This window comes from Atractosteus spatula, chromosome 22 (genome assembly GCF_055471065.1).
Source record: "Atractosteus spatula isolate fAtrSpa1 chromosome 22, fAtrSpa1.hap1, whole genome shotgun sequence".
Taxonomy (NCBI): Eukaryota; Metazoa; Chordata; class Actinopteri; order Semionotiformes; family Lepisosteidae; genus Atractosteus; species Atractosteus spatula.
Genome location: NC_142727.1, coordinates 8,254,583 through 8,269,040, shown reverse-complemented (window position 1 = coordinate 8,269,040; position 14,458 = coordinate 8,254,583). Strand labels below are relative to the sequence as shown.

The following is a 14,458-nucleotide window of genomic DNA, read 5'->3' as shown; positions in this document are numbered from 1 at the left end:
GCGGCTTCGTCTCTCGCATGCAAAACACCGATCTGATCGCAAAAAAGGAGGCGTTCCAGTTCCGAAACCATCTGCTCGCGCGCAGGTGGGTCATGGGAGCGGGAGCTGGGAGAGTGCACACCGCCGGAGCGTCTCCTCACTGCGGCTGGGGCCCCCGCGTCAGCCTGACCTGTCAGAGAAGGACCCCAGCGGACAGGGCAGGGGCAGGCTGGTGCCGGCAGGGCAGAAGTGCCCTCGAGGACAGGGCCCCCCCACACCCGTGCTGATGTTCCCATCGGGGTTCTTGAAGTTGATTCCTGTTCAGAGCAAGCAAAAACTCTCAGCTTCACTACGCCAACACGGATGTTAATGAAGCAACAGTTGGACAGCAACCACACACTCTCTTCTTCAATGAGCTATACTGTACAAACCAGTTTTTCTCAGCACCATGTGCAAGTAATATAAAAACCTGCATCAGGCAGCAGGGGTGGCCGTTCCTGCAGTTTAGAGTGTGGTCTGAAAACCTGTTCAGCTTATTAGCAAACAAGGTTCTTTATTAAGGAATAGGATCTTATGGCTAGCCACTCATTCACCGGGAATAGGCAAGTAGAAAAGACAGACCGGCTACCCGCTAAACAGAAGTATCCAGCCTGACACGGGCCTGTGGGATGTGCCAGGCCCCACTCCTCACAGTACATCCCTTTGAAAAGAGAGGAAAACACAACAGGTTAGTGTGACGTCAGGAGGTAACTGAGAGAACAACACTTCACTGTGCCTTCAAAAGCGTGCAAGTATCATAATAATCCTTTATTAAGCCAGATAAGCCACTCAGAAATACATTCCTATTGACAATGAAGGCCTGGCTAAGACGCTCAGACCGTTGTGACACAGAAGGCGAAGCAATGAAGGAAAGCAAAGTACTGGCAATAAAACGGCAATAACTCAACAGGACGTGGTGCTGGCAGGGCACGTGACTGCTTGCTCTTGGTTCAGTGTGACAAAGGATGTTTGGATATTTATAAACCGTGACTTGCTCTTACTTAAAAAAAAGTGATTTAGTAAAAAAAAAAAAGTGATTTTGTTATAAAGGGGGAGTTCAAAAGTTTAAATTATTCTACTGAATTGCAGAAATTTAGTATTGCCAAGAGTCCAGCAGGGGCATGAAAAGATAAACTAGCACAACAGGAGGGGAACTTCTTCAGCTGGATTCATTGTCTGTTTTAAATAGTCATTACCGTGGAATGGAAAATCATGATCTAAGCGAGGCTAAAATAGTCCTAGAAATTAAAATTAGTCACAATGACAACATGACTCTAGGCTAGTCATCACGTATTTTTATTTTTCAGGCACACAACTGCACTGGCTCTAACACTGCACTGGGGAATCCCAGGAGCCTGCACAGAAGTCAGACATATGACATGCTAGGTTTTTACCAGCAGGGCAGAGTAGGCATTGCTCCAGTTGACTGTGCCCGGGCGCTGCGCTGTATGTGCCAGGCGGGCAGGGTAGCACATCCATTCCCGTGCCCCCAGGGCAGTAATGCCCCTCCGGGCACATCTGAACCCCCTGATCTAGCAGGCAGTAAAACCCTGGAGGGCATTCCAGGCACTCTGTAGAGCCTGCAAAATCAAAACCACCAGCCAGTGTGCACCATTACTGTCCCGCACAACTCCTGTGGGAATATTTTGTCACTACTTGTCATATCTACACCACTAGGGATGTAAAAGGTCCAGGTTAGCCGTCACAAAAGCTATGATAACAATCGTGGAGAGATGTTATGTTTCTATTGCACAGCCAGCACACTTGAAAGGTCTACAATAGTTGTTCAATTGTGATCAACAAAGAACCAAACCTCGTGAGTCTTGAGCAGAGACTATTATGAAGGTATTCAAATCTACAAAGGCATTGACGAAGCCAACCCCAGCGGGTTTCTTCAGAATGACCACTAAGTCTCGATCCATAGCACACAAGAGGAAGCTATGAGGAAGTGCATTTAAAGCTGAGAACAGGAAGCATTTCTTCACACAAATGGCTGTGGGAGACTAGAATAAGTTACTCAGTCATGTTGTCAAAGCTGATGGCTCTTAACATCAGTTGGGTACTGACAACGCCAGCAAGCCGGCTGAGCCGAACGAGATCTGCCTGTCTGCAGCGTTTCTTACAGTCTTAATGAGAGCGCACCTGTAGTGTTGGAGAAAGTCCCATCCTGGCAGGGCTGCGGCACAGCTGTGCCTTGGGGACAGTGGTACCCTGGGGGGCACTTGTCACCCGTGACACCGTCCAGGGGCATTGAAGACGTTGCACCCCGCAGGCAATAAAACCCTGTAGCACCAAAGAGAAACACAACAGGAGGATGTGCACCATTTCCATGGTGGTGTCACCATGCAATAGGGAACATGGGAACATGCAGTAGGATGGTGTCCCGGATGGGACTGTTGTGCAGGAGCAGGCAGGTCGTACCTGGGGCACACAGCCCTGCAGGCTGCCTGAGGCCTGTGCCATTGCAGAAGAACCCGGCAGGGCACAGCCAGCAGGAGCTCTCATCGTGCGCTCCCACCGCGTTGCTCCATGTGCCAGGAGGACAGGGGTGTGCCCAGGGGTGCCTGGAGCCCAAGGGGCAGTAATACCCAGCAGGACACACGTCTCCAGAGAACACGCCCACCTGCACAAAGGAGCATTCCTACATTAGAGCAAAGCAGAGAAATCACACATGTGCTCCTCCTGGTGCAGGAAAGAGCTTGGACTCGTTCACACAAATCAAATAAGAGGCTGCAGGGCCAAGAGATTCAGTACAAAAATTATACAGTGGGCTACGACAGAGCTGGGAAAGCCTGGAGACTATGTGCCTTTCTGATGCCACTGACATTTGCAGTCATGGGCGCCCTCTCCAGACTACAAGCACCCATGGAAAGATTGCTGGTCGGGTCTTTGCTATGCTTGACTTTCTCCTTCGTGTCCTACAGACAACATTATCCTGCACTGCAGGACGTCAAAGACCTCATGGACATTACTGATTTTCACAGCACAAGCGTGACGGTGTGGAAGAAGGACCCTAAGCAGAATCCAAAAGTACCGGCAGGAGTTTATCCAAAAACATGGGTCAGGAGGTTAGGACAGGGTCAAATACCAGTACATCCACAGTAACCAAGTCGAGATCCAGAAGCCAGGGGTCAGAGCCAAAAACCTAGAAATCTTGTGAAACAGGGACCAATGCAGCTCTAGCTAGGTGAAACCCAATGCTGAGCAAGGAGTGATGTGTCAGGCTGGTTTACATAGGCAGGTGGAAGAAGGTGTGTCTGATTAGTTAATTGGAAACTGCACTGGAATGTGAAGGAGTTGATTAAGGGCGGTGAGTTCTCCGGGGGAGTGATGTAACACAAGAGTGTGTAGAGGGCATGGTTTGTGTTATTAGTGTTACCGGGGTGGCTGTGGTGGCCCCGCCAGCACAGTAGAAGCCGGGGGCACAAACCCCCTGTGGAGCAGACAGTCCAGAGGAGCCACAGAACATCCCTGGGTCACATGGGCTGCAGTGTCCGACATCCTCAGCCCCACCCTGGGCAGAATAGGACCCCTGTCACAGACAGCCCAGTGTTACAGCAGCCGAGGCACAAAATGTGATTCAAACTAGACTCAGACTTACGCAAAAAACAATGTTCAAAAGATCAGCACAGGTCACTTGACTTGCAGTTAACTAACACTTACTGTATCTGAGACAAAACAGCCCCTAATCTTTAAGGAGCTGAAAATATGGTACTGATAAGACATTTATTGAAGCTGAACCTTTGCTGCTCACATAGATAAACTCTGAATCATCTGCATTTGAAAGGGTATTTCAAAATCCTTTTGCAATGGTTGTTAGTTGCATTCGTAACCTGACAATATTTACTTCTGCCACTTAAAACAGACTCCTGCAAGGGCAGTGCAGAGTGACTGGTAGGGAAAACAAATGGCGACAATAAGGAAGGGATATCTCACCACTGGACAGGAGGAGGGCAGGACAGCCCCAGGAGGGCAGTAGTGTCCTGGGGGACACTGTGTCGGCTGGACTGCACCAGTCAGATTACAGAAGTGTCCTCGCAAGCAAGGCAGACAGGTGGACTGCGCCCTGTCCTGAGAAGACACAAAGTCTCAAGAAGACCAATAGTGTAAAGAAAGGATGAACACAGCAGGAAGCATAAAGAGATTAGTACTTACTGGCTGGAAGGTGCCCAGAGGGCAGGGCTCAGCTCTGACGGCCCCCAACAGTGTGTAGTGCCCCTCTTGTGCCTCGTGCTGGTAAGGAGAGGAGGACCCACCCGTGCAGAAGTACCCAGGTGCACAGGGGCCAGCAGGGGAGGTGTTATTGGACCCGGAGCAGTGCGTGCTGGGAAAAATAGCACTACTTTAGCCTCGTAGGGCTTTAGAGACATAAGACACCTCTCTGACAGAGCACAGGCAGTCGATGTTTCCAAAAAACAATCACATCCACAGCGAATTTCTGTCTTCTTGAATTTCTCTTTCTCCTGTCGTAGCTAAGGCTCTAACGTTCCCACCCCCCCAAAAAAAGGAGATCGCCCCATGTCTCCTTCACCCAAAAAGACAGTGTCCTATTTCCCAACATTGACAAGCACTCATTTCTGAAAGGACGCTGGTGTCCGTTTCTCTGCTGCAGAATCGGTTGCTAAACCAATTAACCAATTAACTAATCAGACACACCTTCTTCCACCTGCCTACGTAAACCAGCCTGACACACCACTCCTTGCTCAGAAAGTTGACATCACAAAAAGGCAGAGTAAGAAGCGTGAGAACTTGGAGTCGGTGTGTGACCTGGGCTGTATTTCAGGCTGTTCTGAGTACGGGCGCGGCAGTCGGCCCAGGGTGCACCTACCCGGGAGGACAGACTGCACACTGCCCGGGGCTTTGGAGGCCTGTGCTGTTGCTGAAGGTGCCAGGAGGGCACGGAGAGGGGGCAGCCGATTCAGCAGGGCAGAAACTGCCCACCGGGCACAGTCCTCCTGTCTGCCCGTCGGCAGGGGTCTGCGGAGGAGAAAAACAATTCTAGGCCTTGTGGCTTTGCTGGTTGGTATCAGCCACAAGTCAGCCATAGCCCTGGACAGCCCTCATTCAAGAAGATCGGTTTCACTCAGGTTAAGTCAGCTCATCGAAACTTTGTGCTTGGTGAGATATTTTCAAACTTTTAATTTTACTCAATACTTGCTTTTGAAATGACACAGCTGTAGGTGTTTTGTTGCCAAGAAACTACGAAGAATTCTGTTCAGTTTGTTGGCTCAAGAGCTGGTGCTGCCCTATAGTTTTAAACAGCACCTAATAAGTGACCAAATAAGGATGTCCTTTCATAGGCGACACTGACATGCATATTACAAGCATCCATTGCTGGGGCTGCCCAATTGCTGACCAGTTGCTGGAAGACGATTGGTCAGGTGGCTGTTTAAGAAGCAGGAAGAGGAGGCTGTCTCGCTCAGTCAGTGGAATGACATCAGATTCCACTGACTGGAGTCAGAGAGGCAGACCCCCCTGTGCACTCCACTCACCAGGGGAAGATGTCCTGAAGAGATCTGTGAGGTTTTGTTGACACTGAACAGTGGGTTTTTGAACCTTTAGAAGTTTTGAGAAGAGTCTCGGGAGAATTGTGTGTTTTGAGGCCGGTTAGCAGCTCAGCTGCTCGGATATGATAATCTGGAATGTCATGAAGATGTTTACGTAGCTCAAAAAGGAGCTTAGGCCTTGTTTGGTAGTGGTGTATTTCTTCTTTTCCCTGCACTATAAATAAAAGAGCACTGTTTTTTTAACCTTACAGCTGTGTGTGTATAGGTATCTGTTGTCCTGGACCTGCCTATGTTAAAGATCCCGTTACAACACGTCCAACAGACTGTCAGAGGCAGGAGGTCAAAAACACAGCAATCAGTACAGTTTTGAGACTAATTCATCAACTAGTGATTAATGATTATTTTAAAAAAGAGGTCCTAATCAATGTTCTATCAATTTAATCGAATTAAAGAGCTTAATGGACCTGAGCAGGTAAATTGTTCAGCTGTTAATCACTAAAAGACACAGGAACAGGACTGAAAAGCACCAGTATAAAGCAGCTATTGCACAGGTAGAAATGTGATAAATATATTTTAATTCAGAAATGTATTAAAAACACAAAATGCCAACATCACAACGTCCCATTTCTAGAACCGGCTTTGCTCTGAATTGCCTGTGGACAGTACTCCTTGCTGTAACTTACTGCAGATCGGGCTCTTTCCTTACAGTAGAATCCCTCTTTGCACGGACCTGTGGGTTCAGTCTGAGCCACGCCAATGCAGTACCTGCCTCCACCACAGGGGGTGCACTCTGAGCCCTGGCGCAGGGCCAGTCTGGGGCTGTAAGTGCCCTCCTCACAGGGCTCTGGGGTACTGCTGCCCTCAATACAGAAGAAACCCTGGCCAAGTAACAGTTCAATAATTGACAAAGTTAATTACTTATTTGTGAAAGATACAAGATCAGCATAGATACACTCAAACGTCTTCTAATGGATTCTGGGAAATAAAATTTCCCAAAGACCGGCAAGGCATGAAATATTCTTTTTTAAAAACATAGAATAAACGTATGACCTATACGAGGAATTCATGGTGAATTTCCTGTGTCATAATCCTGTACACAGACCGCGCGGTTCTCTTCTCACAAGAAAATGCTTGGATAGCTTCGGAACTTGATGTTTGTTTCATAGTTTTTCACTGGAGAAATGCTCAGCTGCTAAGAATGGAATTTTGTGGAAATAAAAAAGTCTGGATGCATGTGTTGTGTTGGAGAAACACAGGAATCCTTTGTATCTCGATTTCTTGGCAGAAGCCTGTTAATGAATAAATGGTAGGATTGATGAAAGATGGTACCTTAGGGCAGACTGTGGGAGTATGCGTGGCAGCATGGGCACAGTAGTGTCCCGGAGTACAGGGCACACAGTCTCCTCCCCCATGTCCATGTGATGAATTCCGGTACAGCCCAGAGGGGCAGGGGAATGAATAGGGGTACCCAGTGCCCACTGGGCAGTAATATCCATCGGGACATTGCCCTGTCTAAAACACAGAAATGGGTAAAGTTTCATCCTGATAGCTACCGCAGCCAATAGTAGTAATCTACAGAAACCGGACCATTCATGCAGAGCAGGGTAAAAGCCTTCAAGTGCCATTATTCAGTGACCAGTGACCTTGTTAATACACAGTGAAATGAAAGCAGGGCGCAAATTGTTTCCACTGAAGCTGGACAGGCAGATTTTTTATTGAGGGACTTTTCTGAAATGTCTCTAGCTTCCTTGATTACAGGAAAGTAAGACTCTCTGACTAATGGCACTGAAATCTTAAGTTGTGCTGGAATTGTTTTTAAAACTGTGCAGAAGGGGTGGGGGGGTTTGGTGACGTTTTTGTAATGCGATTATTTGGTTTTTACCTAAACCCAATACTTTAAATGTTTACTGCGTGTCTGGCTTGCCTTGTAAGGCTGAAATGTATTAAATGGAACTGCTGATCAGTGAAGATGTCTCTCCCTACTTAGAGAGGGAACTGATCTGACAACATTGAGAGACTACAGTATCTGTCCCTAAAGTTCCTTATTTTCCTGCAGTGTGAGAACACCAATGACTATACCTTAAGTTTTTATTCTTCTGCAGACAATGCAAGAGCACACAACAATCCCTAAATTTCCTTATTCTCCTGCAGAGACTTAAGGAGCTCTTTCTGTGTTCAGAGCACTTACAGGCTGGGAGAGGCCATGGGTGTGAGGCTGCTGATCCGAGTAGCAGTATTTTCCCTCTGGACATGGGGAGCAGTCTGAGAGGTCACGCAGTCCTGGCTGGTCACTGTAAGTCCCATTCGGACAGGGCCTTGGATTGGGATCCTTGGGAGCAAAAACATAACATGTTGGTTCCAAAGGCCAAGTTCTACCATTTTGTTTTTCTTGACAAGTATATTAATGAGTAGTTTTGCAATATCTGTTTTAAGTCTTGTTCCGTCTGGGCAGTTTTCAAGCTGATGAAGTTCGAGCAGGTTGCTGAGTCAGCATGTGTAGGCTGCAAAGGAACAGGTAAAGGTTTATTCCATGCTGAAGGGGAAGAAAAGAGAAACAATGTTTCAGCTGTAGAGCCTTCTTCAGGTGTTCAACATTAATTGATGTTTTCCCATCATGGAAGATGATCATATTCTGTATGTGCATCACAAGGGTATCATGAAGCCTTGCTGAAAGTGGGCTCAAAAACTGATCAAGCTGCCAATTAATTAGATAAAATGGTTAAAATGGGATAGCCCCAAAATCCCAGTGCTGGAAAACCCAGATGTTGACAAGTGCTGTTTTGGAACACCATGCCCTGGAAGACATGCGGCCCTTAGAGACTGAGGGAGTGGTTAAACCAGGACCCAGCAGCGTCTCTTGGGGATGGTCCCAACTGTTAATATCGGGGAAAGTAAATTCTAATAAAGATGGTGCACAACTGGGATCTGAATACTTTGGCAGGGATCTGGGATTTTCTGTTTATGTCACATACCTTGTTTGTAAATATTGTAACTTGTCTTTTGTAGGTTTGTGTTGTGTCTTGCTTACTGCGTGAATTGTCTTATTAATAAATGTCTGTTTACAAAAAAGATAAAATGGTTGGAGTGCTATGACTTTCTGAGCTCCAGATCTGGATATACTGTCTCAGAGTGACACCAGAGTTTGTCAGAGCGATAGCCAGAGTTTGCTCAGGAACTAAACAAGGATGAGCGATTCCCCTGAGTGCAAATTCCCCTGAAGCTGCACAGTGCGCCCAAAGGCAGAGCAGGCTCAGAGACGGGTCAAGAGGAGCTGTGCTGTGCTCACAATGCTGCCCCCAGGACAGTAGAACCCTTTGGGACAGAGGATGGCCGCGCGTTGGGGTTCCCTGTCCAAACCCGCTGAGCAGATCAGCCCAGCTGGACACACCATCGTGCTGAGCATCGCTTCCCGGCTGGTCGTCTCGTGACTGCAGTAGTGTCCCGGGAGACAGGGCGCACACGCAGCTGAGCCCTGATCCTTAAAAGCAGGAACACAAAAGAATGAGAATAAGAGCATGCACTCACGAAACCCCTCCCCACAGCCATTGTTTGTGTTTGCCCTGTGCTCGTCCTTTCTCTTTTGTTTCCTTGCTTTGTGCACAGGAGGCTGGGAGGAGCACCCGGAGCTCTTACTGAATAGCTGCCAGCCCCGCAGCTGTGGGGCTGGACGGTGGCCAGGTGAGGACAGGAGTATCCAGCAGGACACAGGCTGCAGTCCTCAGCTTGCTTCCCTCCCTTCTGCCTGCGGAAGGTAGACCTAGAAGCGTGGAGAGAGGACAGTGGCCCTGAGCACTACACAAAAATAATAATTCCTTAGACTTAAGCGCCTTTCTGGACTCTCCACTCAAAGCTCTTTACAGGTCATGGGGATCCCCTCCACCACCACCACCACCAGTGTGCAGCCCCACCTGGATGATGCTCCAGTACTCTCACCACACACCAGCTCTCAGTGGGGAGGAGAACAGAGTGATGGAGCCAGTTCAGAGTTGGGGATTATTAGGAGGCCATGACTGGTAAAGGCCAATGGGAAATTTAGCCAGGACACTGGGGTAACACCCCTACTCTTTTCGAGAAACTCCCTGGGATTTTTAATGACCACCGAGAGTCAGGACCTCAGTTTTACATCTCATCCGAAGGACGGCGCCTTTTTAACAGTATAGTGTCCCCATTACCATACTGGTGCATTAGGACCCACACAGACCACAGGGTGAGCGCCCCCTACTGGTCCCACTAAGACCTCTTCCAGCAGCAACCTTAGCTTTCCCAGGAGTCTCCCATCCAGGTACTGGCCAGGCTCACATCTGCTGAGCTTCAGTGGGTTGTCAGTTGTGAGTTGCAGGGTGATATGGCTGCTGGAACACACAGCTCTGCTTCTCTGAGTTCAGCCATCCTGAGACAGGAAGTCCAGACACAGAACAGGGCAGAGGCACAGAGAAAGCAGCATCACACACCTTCGCCTCTGGCAGCATGCACGGCCCGATGAAGACGATGTCCCGGGACTCAGCAGGTGTGGTGGGAGACAACCCTCAGAACAGAGGTCTCGCGCACTCCGGGCATGCAGCTGAGGTCACACAAGCTCAGGAAAGGAGCACTTGTCAAGCGATCTCTGGGACAGGTTAAGCAACCTCTAATACAGGTTGCAACAGAGGTCACAGGACCTATGGGGATGCTGTAGAGGCGATGTGGCCTCTGGGACACAATGCAGGTCACGTGACTTTCAATACGTGTGAAGGCAGAGGTCACGTGACCTTTAGTACACGTCATAGCAGAGATCACGTGATCACATGCTCTTCATAGCAGCAGCGGTCATGTAAGCTCAGGGATGCAACCTTTTAATATATGTTGGCAACAGAGGTTACATGACCTTTAGTGAACTGCTAACAGTTCGGTAACCTGCTTTGGGATGCAGGTTGGAGGTGCTCATACGAACGTGACACAGCTTCCTCGGAGTGAGGAAGAGAACGAGAGAAGTGGGAAACAGACGCAGGCCAAGGCAGTGCTTCTGCTCACGCTGGGCATGGGCTGGGCTTGGCAGAGCCCTCCCGGCAGTACGACCCCTCAGGACAGGGGCTGCAGTCCTCCGGCCGGCCGTTGCCCATCCTGGTGCTGTACGTGCCAGCGGGGCAGGGGAACTGCGAGGCGAACTGGGTGCCTTCGGAAGGGTGGGGCAGAAAGAGAAACGCCAGATTAGACACCGACTCCGTCGAAAGTGCAACCATCTCCCACAAACTCAGGACGTTGATGGCGGTTCTTTGACTGCAGGAGGGCTCTTTACCCAGGGTAACTCGACAGGAAGTACCGAGTCTGTCCATTGGAGCTGGCCAGCCAGCAGGTGAAACTGAGGAATTGTGAAATCGTTCTGAATTCCTACCTTCTGCTTAATGGAATTTGCAGCAGAAGTTCGGGAGGGATGTCAACAACCAATTACAATCAGACTGGGCTGTAAATAATTCGCAATCACTCCTGATTTCATTTCCTCTCCTAAAACACTACAGATACTGTGTATGATCCCCTTCTCTCAGTCAAGCCAAGCAAGTCAGCCCTCAGACAAGCGGATTAAGCCCAATTATCACTAAACATGATAATAATCCTATCATTACACCTAATTCTTGCGTGTTTTTTCCTAGTGAACCTGGACAAGGCAATGGCATTTGCATGGATGACCAATGTAGAGAGCACATTCAATCCAGTCAGTTGGTAATACTGTTCTCACTTAGCAGATGACCACTTTTTACTTCAGAAAACAGTCAACTGACACATTAACAAAAATAAATGGGTTTCCAAGAGCTCGGGTGCTGCTGGAAGTGCCCCAGCATGTCCTCTCCCGGGCCCGTGACCTAGGACTTACCCTCAGGGCAGTAATGCCCAGAGCTGCACCGGCCCGTCGGCGTGCCCGCACCCGGCAGGCAGTACCAGCCGCGGGGGCAGAGCCGGCACTCCCTCTCCGACAGCAGGCCGGGCCGTTCGCTCCACGTCCCCCCGGGGCACTTGTACTGGGTGGGAAACATGGTGCCCGGGGGGCAGTAATGTCCAGCCAAGCAGGCAACCGGGGGTCTCTGGACACCTCCTGTACCTGCGCAACAGAGCGAGGAGGGAGAAAAAAGCCTTACCCAGCTCTACCGCTTGTGATGTAACAAGAAATTTGCATTTACACGGGAGACAGACGTGTAATTCTGAGCGGCTTATAGGAACTGTTTTGCATTTTCAAAAGAGAAATGAGTTTCTAAGCTAGAGCACCATCAGTACCCAAACGGGCTGCCAGTTATTGACTCAGTGCAAACAGGATGGGATTATTTTGTCCGGTTAGCAAACAGCGTCACGCCAACAAGCAGCCTCCAGCTGTTCGCCAGAGCAAAACAACAATGAGAGGGAGTGGGGTGCAGCTCCGTAGGAGACAGGGGGGGCTGGTGCTCACCCCGGGGGCAGGCATGGCGCGCAGGGCAGGGCTGGCACTGGGATTTGTCAGCCAGGTCGGTGCGGTTGCTGTAGGTGCCCGCGGGACAGGCGCTCTCGGGGGCGTTGGGTCTGGAGGAGCCGGGAGGGCACGTGAACCTGGCGAGGCCGACAGCCAGAGAGGGCGAGAGAGAGGCAGACGGTGAGCACTGCCTGTGGGAGGGAAGGTGCCGGAACCTCTGGAGGCAAACCCCAAACAGTTTAATTTTTGTCCTAAGGATTGTGAGTCCAGCCTGAAAAGACAAGCCACTGGGACTCTCCAAAAACCTTCGTGTTCTTTAAAAACACATTCCCTGCCTGGCATGACCATCATAATGTTCAGTAAATGGCTTTTTTCTCTATTAACTTTTTGTTCTTTGTGAACACTGGCCAAGGGTGCTGATTTGCCTGTCAATCATTATGAAAATACCCTTTTCTTACCATCTCACTCATCATGACAATAATTGAGAGAAACACATAAGGGCACCTAGGGGGCACCTGTTCCTTTTCCTGTGAAATGAGTTGTAGGTGTTTATTTTGACACGTTGCTTCCATCTTCCAGGCAATGTTGGGAAGTCATAAAAAAGGCAAACAATGATAGGCTAATCAGTTAAATGTAATCAAGGGGTGTTAACATTAAAATAATGCATTACGTAGGTCTCTTTTATCATACTGTTACCAAAAAGATATTGCTACTCTGTAAGTAAGATAACCAAATAAGAGCAACCAAATGGATTCTGGGACATATAGGAAGGTCCTACACTGACGGGCTGAAAGAACGGGACATTTTAGTGCTGAAAGGAAGAGACCACAGGGAGGCCTGACATAAGGATTCAGACATCTTAAGTCAACCCAGAGGACTTCTTCAGAAAGTCGACACAATATGAAACTGCATTTAAAAGTGAGACGGGGCACTTTTTTTACACAAAGGGTGGTGGGAACATGGGACAACCTAGTCATATGGTTGAAGTTGATACTTTAGCTTCCGTCAAGATGGCTGGGAGACATCCTTGGATCAATTACCTTCTGACTACTGTAACAAACAGGCTCAACGGGCCCAATGGCCACCTCCAGTTCATAACCTTTCTTACATTCTTGTGCCTCACCCAGTTCCTGAACTGCGAAGCCCAGCTGTTCCTGCGAGCTGGCGCACTCACCCCTGCATGCAGTCCACGTCTGGCAGGCGCAGGGCAGCCTGGGTGCAGGCCTTGCCGGGGTAACAAGCTCTGCAGTCAAGGGCTTCGTCCTGCCCCTCCAAAGGGTTAAACCAACCTGGCTGGCAGGGCACGGGGTCACTGGTGCCCTCAGGGCAGTAAAATCCTGCAGGGCACTTCACACACTCTTCCACACCTGCGCAGGATAAAAACATCAGTCCATATCAGACTGGACAAGTCCTGGTGAGGCACCCGCCAGTGCCACTACCTCTGCCTCTGGGAGGGCTGTAGTAGTGTACTAGTATCAGGGTGCACTATAGGTGCATGCGTAAAAAATGTGGGTGCGTGTAAAAAATGAGTTAGTGTGTAAAAAAATGGGTAAATGGAATATTTATTTCAAACCCCTTTCAACCACACAAAGGTGTGTTGTTTTACTACCAGACAATGGTCCCCAGGCTGAGACAAAATCAATCAGAGCTGCATTTTCTACAGTACTTTCCAATTCAGTTAACGATCCACTGCTATTTAAAATATCCAGCTGTGAAATCAAATTACACTTTTGGGAGGACGGTGGGTTCAGATAAGTAGTGAATCTCATCTGAACTACATTCCCCAGGATTCTGTGGGGAATGACCTGACACACCTTTGTCACCTGTCCAGTTGGAAGAAGACGATTGGACGGGTGACAGTTTAAAAACCAGGAAGCTGAGGCTTCTGCTTATGGAGGAGTGTAAAGAAACTAACTGATTGATGTCCATTGTGAGTTTAGACTAGGTTTGTTCAAATTTGATGCAGGTTAAGCACCTTAGCTGCCTGTGTCAGAATGTGATAAATTTTGTTTTTCCTGCTGTATAAACGTAGAGCATTGTTTCACCTTATGGTTGTCTCCTTTGTGTCAGTTGTCTGAGTCCCTCTTTCCTAACACCCTGCTACACAATAGTGTTAAACCTCTTGAGGCGATAATGGATTAAAAGCAGGTGTGGTGTTGTTCTCTCAAAAGTGAGCATGGTCACCAGAGCACTTCCTTAGAGAAAAAGTCAAGCAGTTTCAGGTGTTGCTGAGCTGAAAGTTAGCGCATGTGCACTGTTGCTTTTGACATAACCGGGACAACAGTTAGAGCTTTCTGCTCCAGTGTCATTCAATGCCTACAGTATGCTCTCTAGCTCCAGCTAACTTTCCGAAAATAACCTTAACCAATGAAAGAAAGTGGTCTTTTTATCCATGCTCATCCAACAATTGCAACCTGTGACCTTTTTCTGTTTGGGAGAAAGAGGAGCAAGTCGTGCTGGACGTGCCTTTAAACTCTGAAAATCGGATCTAGAGAACAAGCTTTGAAACGCCCTCCTT

General features: G+C 48.7%; 1 protein-coding gene across 1 annotated transcript in view; it reads right to left on the bottom strand.

The window, feature by feature from the left end:
* The window catches only part of LOC148816733 (uncharacterized), an 80,949-nt gene that overhangs the window by 54,247 nt on the left and 12,244 nt on the right, over positions 1–14,458 (bottom strand). The window contains exons 10-27 of the mRNA XM_088939458.1: positions 13,115–13,307; positions 11,941–12,077; positions 11,374–11,598; positions 10,536–10,677; positions 9,159–9,282; positions 8,812–9,003; positions 7,714–7,854; positions 6,855–7,037; positions 6,209–6,403; positions 4,847–4,995; positions 4,174–4,342; positions 3,955–4,089; positions 3,398–3,550; positions 2,440–2,641; positions 2,161–2,301; positions 1,413–1,598; positions 608–679; positions 170–296 (exon numbers count right to left, since the gene is read on the bottom strand). Of these exons, the coding sequence (XP_088795584.1) occupies positions 170–296; positions 608–679; positions 1,413–1,598; positions 2,161–2,301; positions 2,440–2,641; positions 3,398–3,550; positions 3,955–4,089; positions 4,174–4,342; positions 4,847–4,995; positions 6,209–6,403; positions 6,855–7,037; positions 7,714–7,854; positions 8,812–9,003; positions 9,159–9,282; positions 10,536–10,677; positions 11,374–11,598; positions 11,941–12,077; positions 13,115–13,307 (2,866 nt within the window). The remainder of the gene's footprint in view (positions 1–169; positions 297–607; positions 680–1,412; positions 1,599–2,160; positions 2,302–2,439; positions 2,642–3,397; positions 3,551–3,954; positions 4,090–4,173; positions 4,343–4,846; positions 4,996–6,208; positions 6,404–6,854; positions 7,038–7,713; positions 7,855–8,811; positions 9,004–9,158; positions 9,283–10,535; positions 10,678–11,373; positions 11,599–11,940; positions 12,078–13,114; positions 13,308–14,458) is intronic.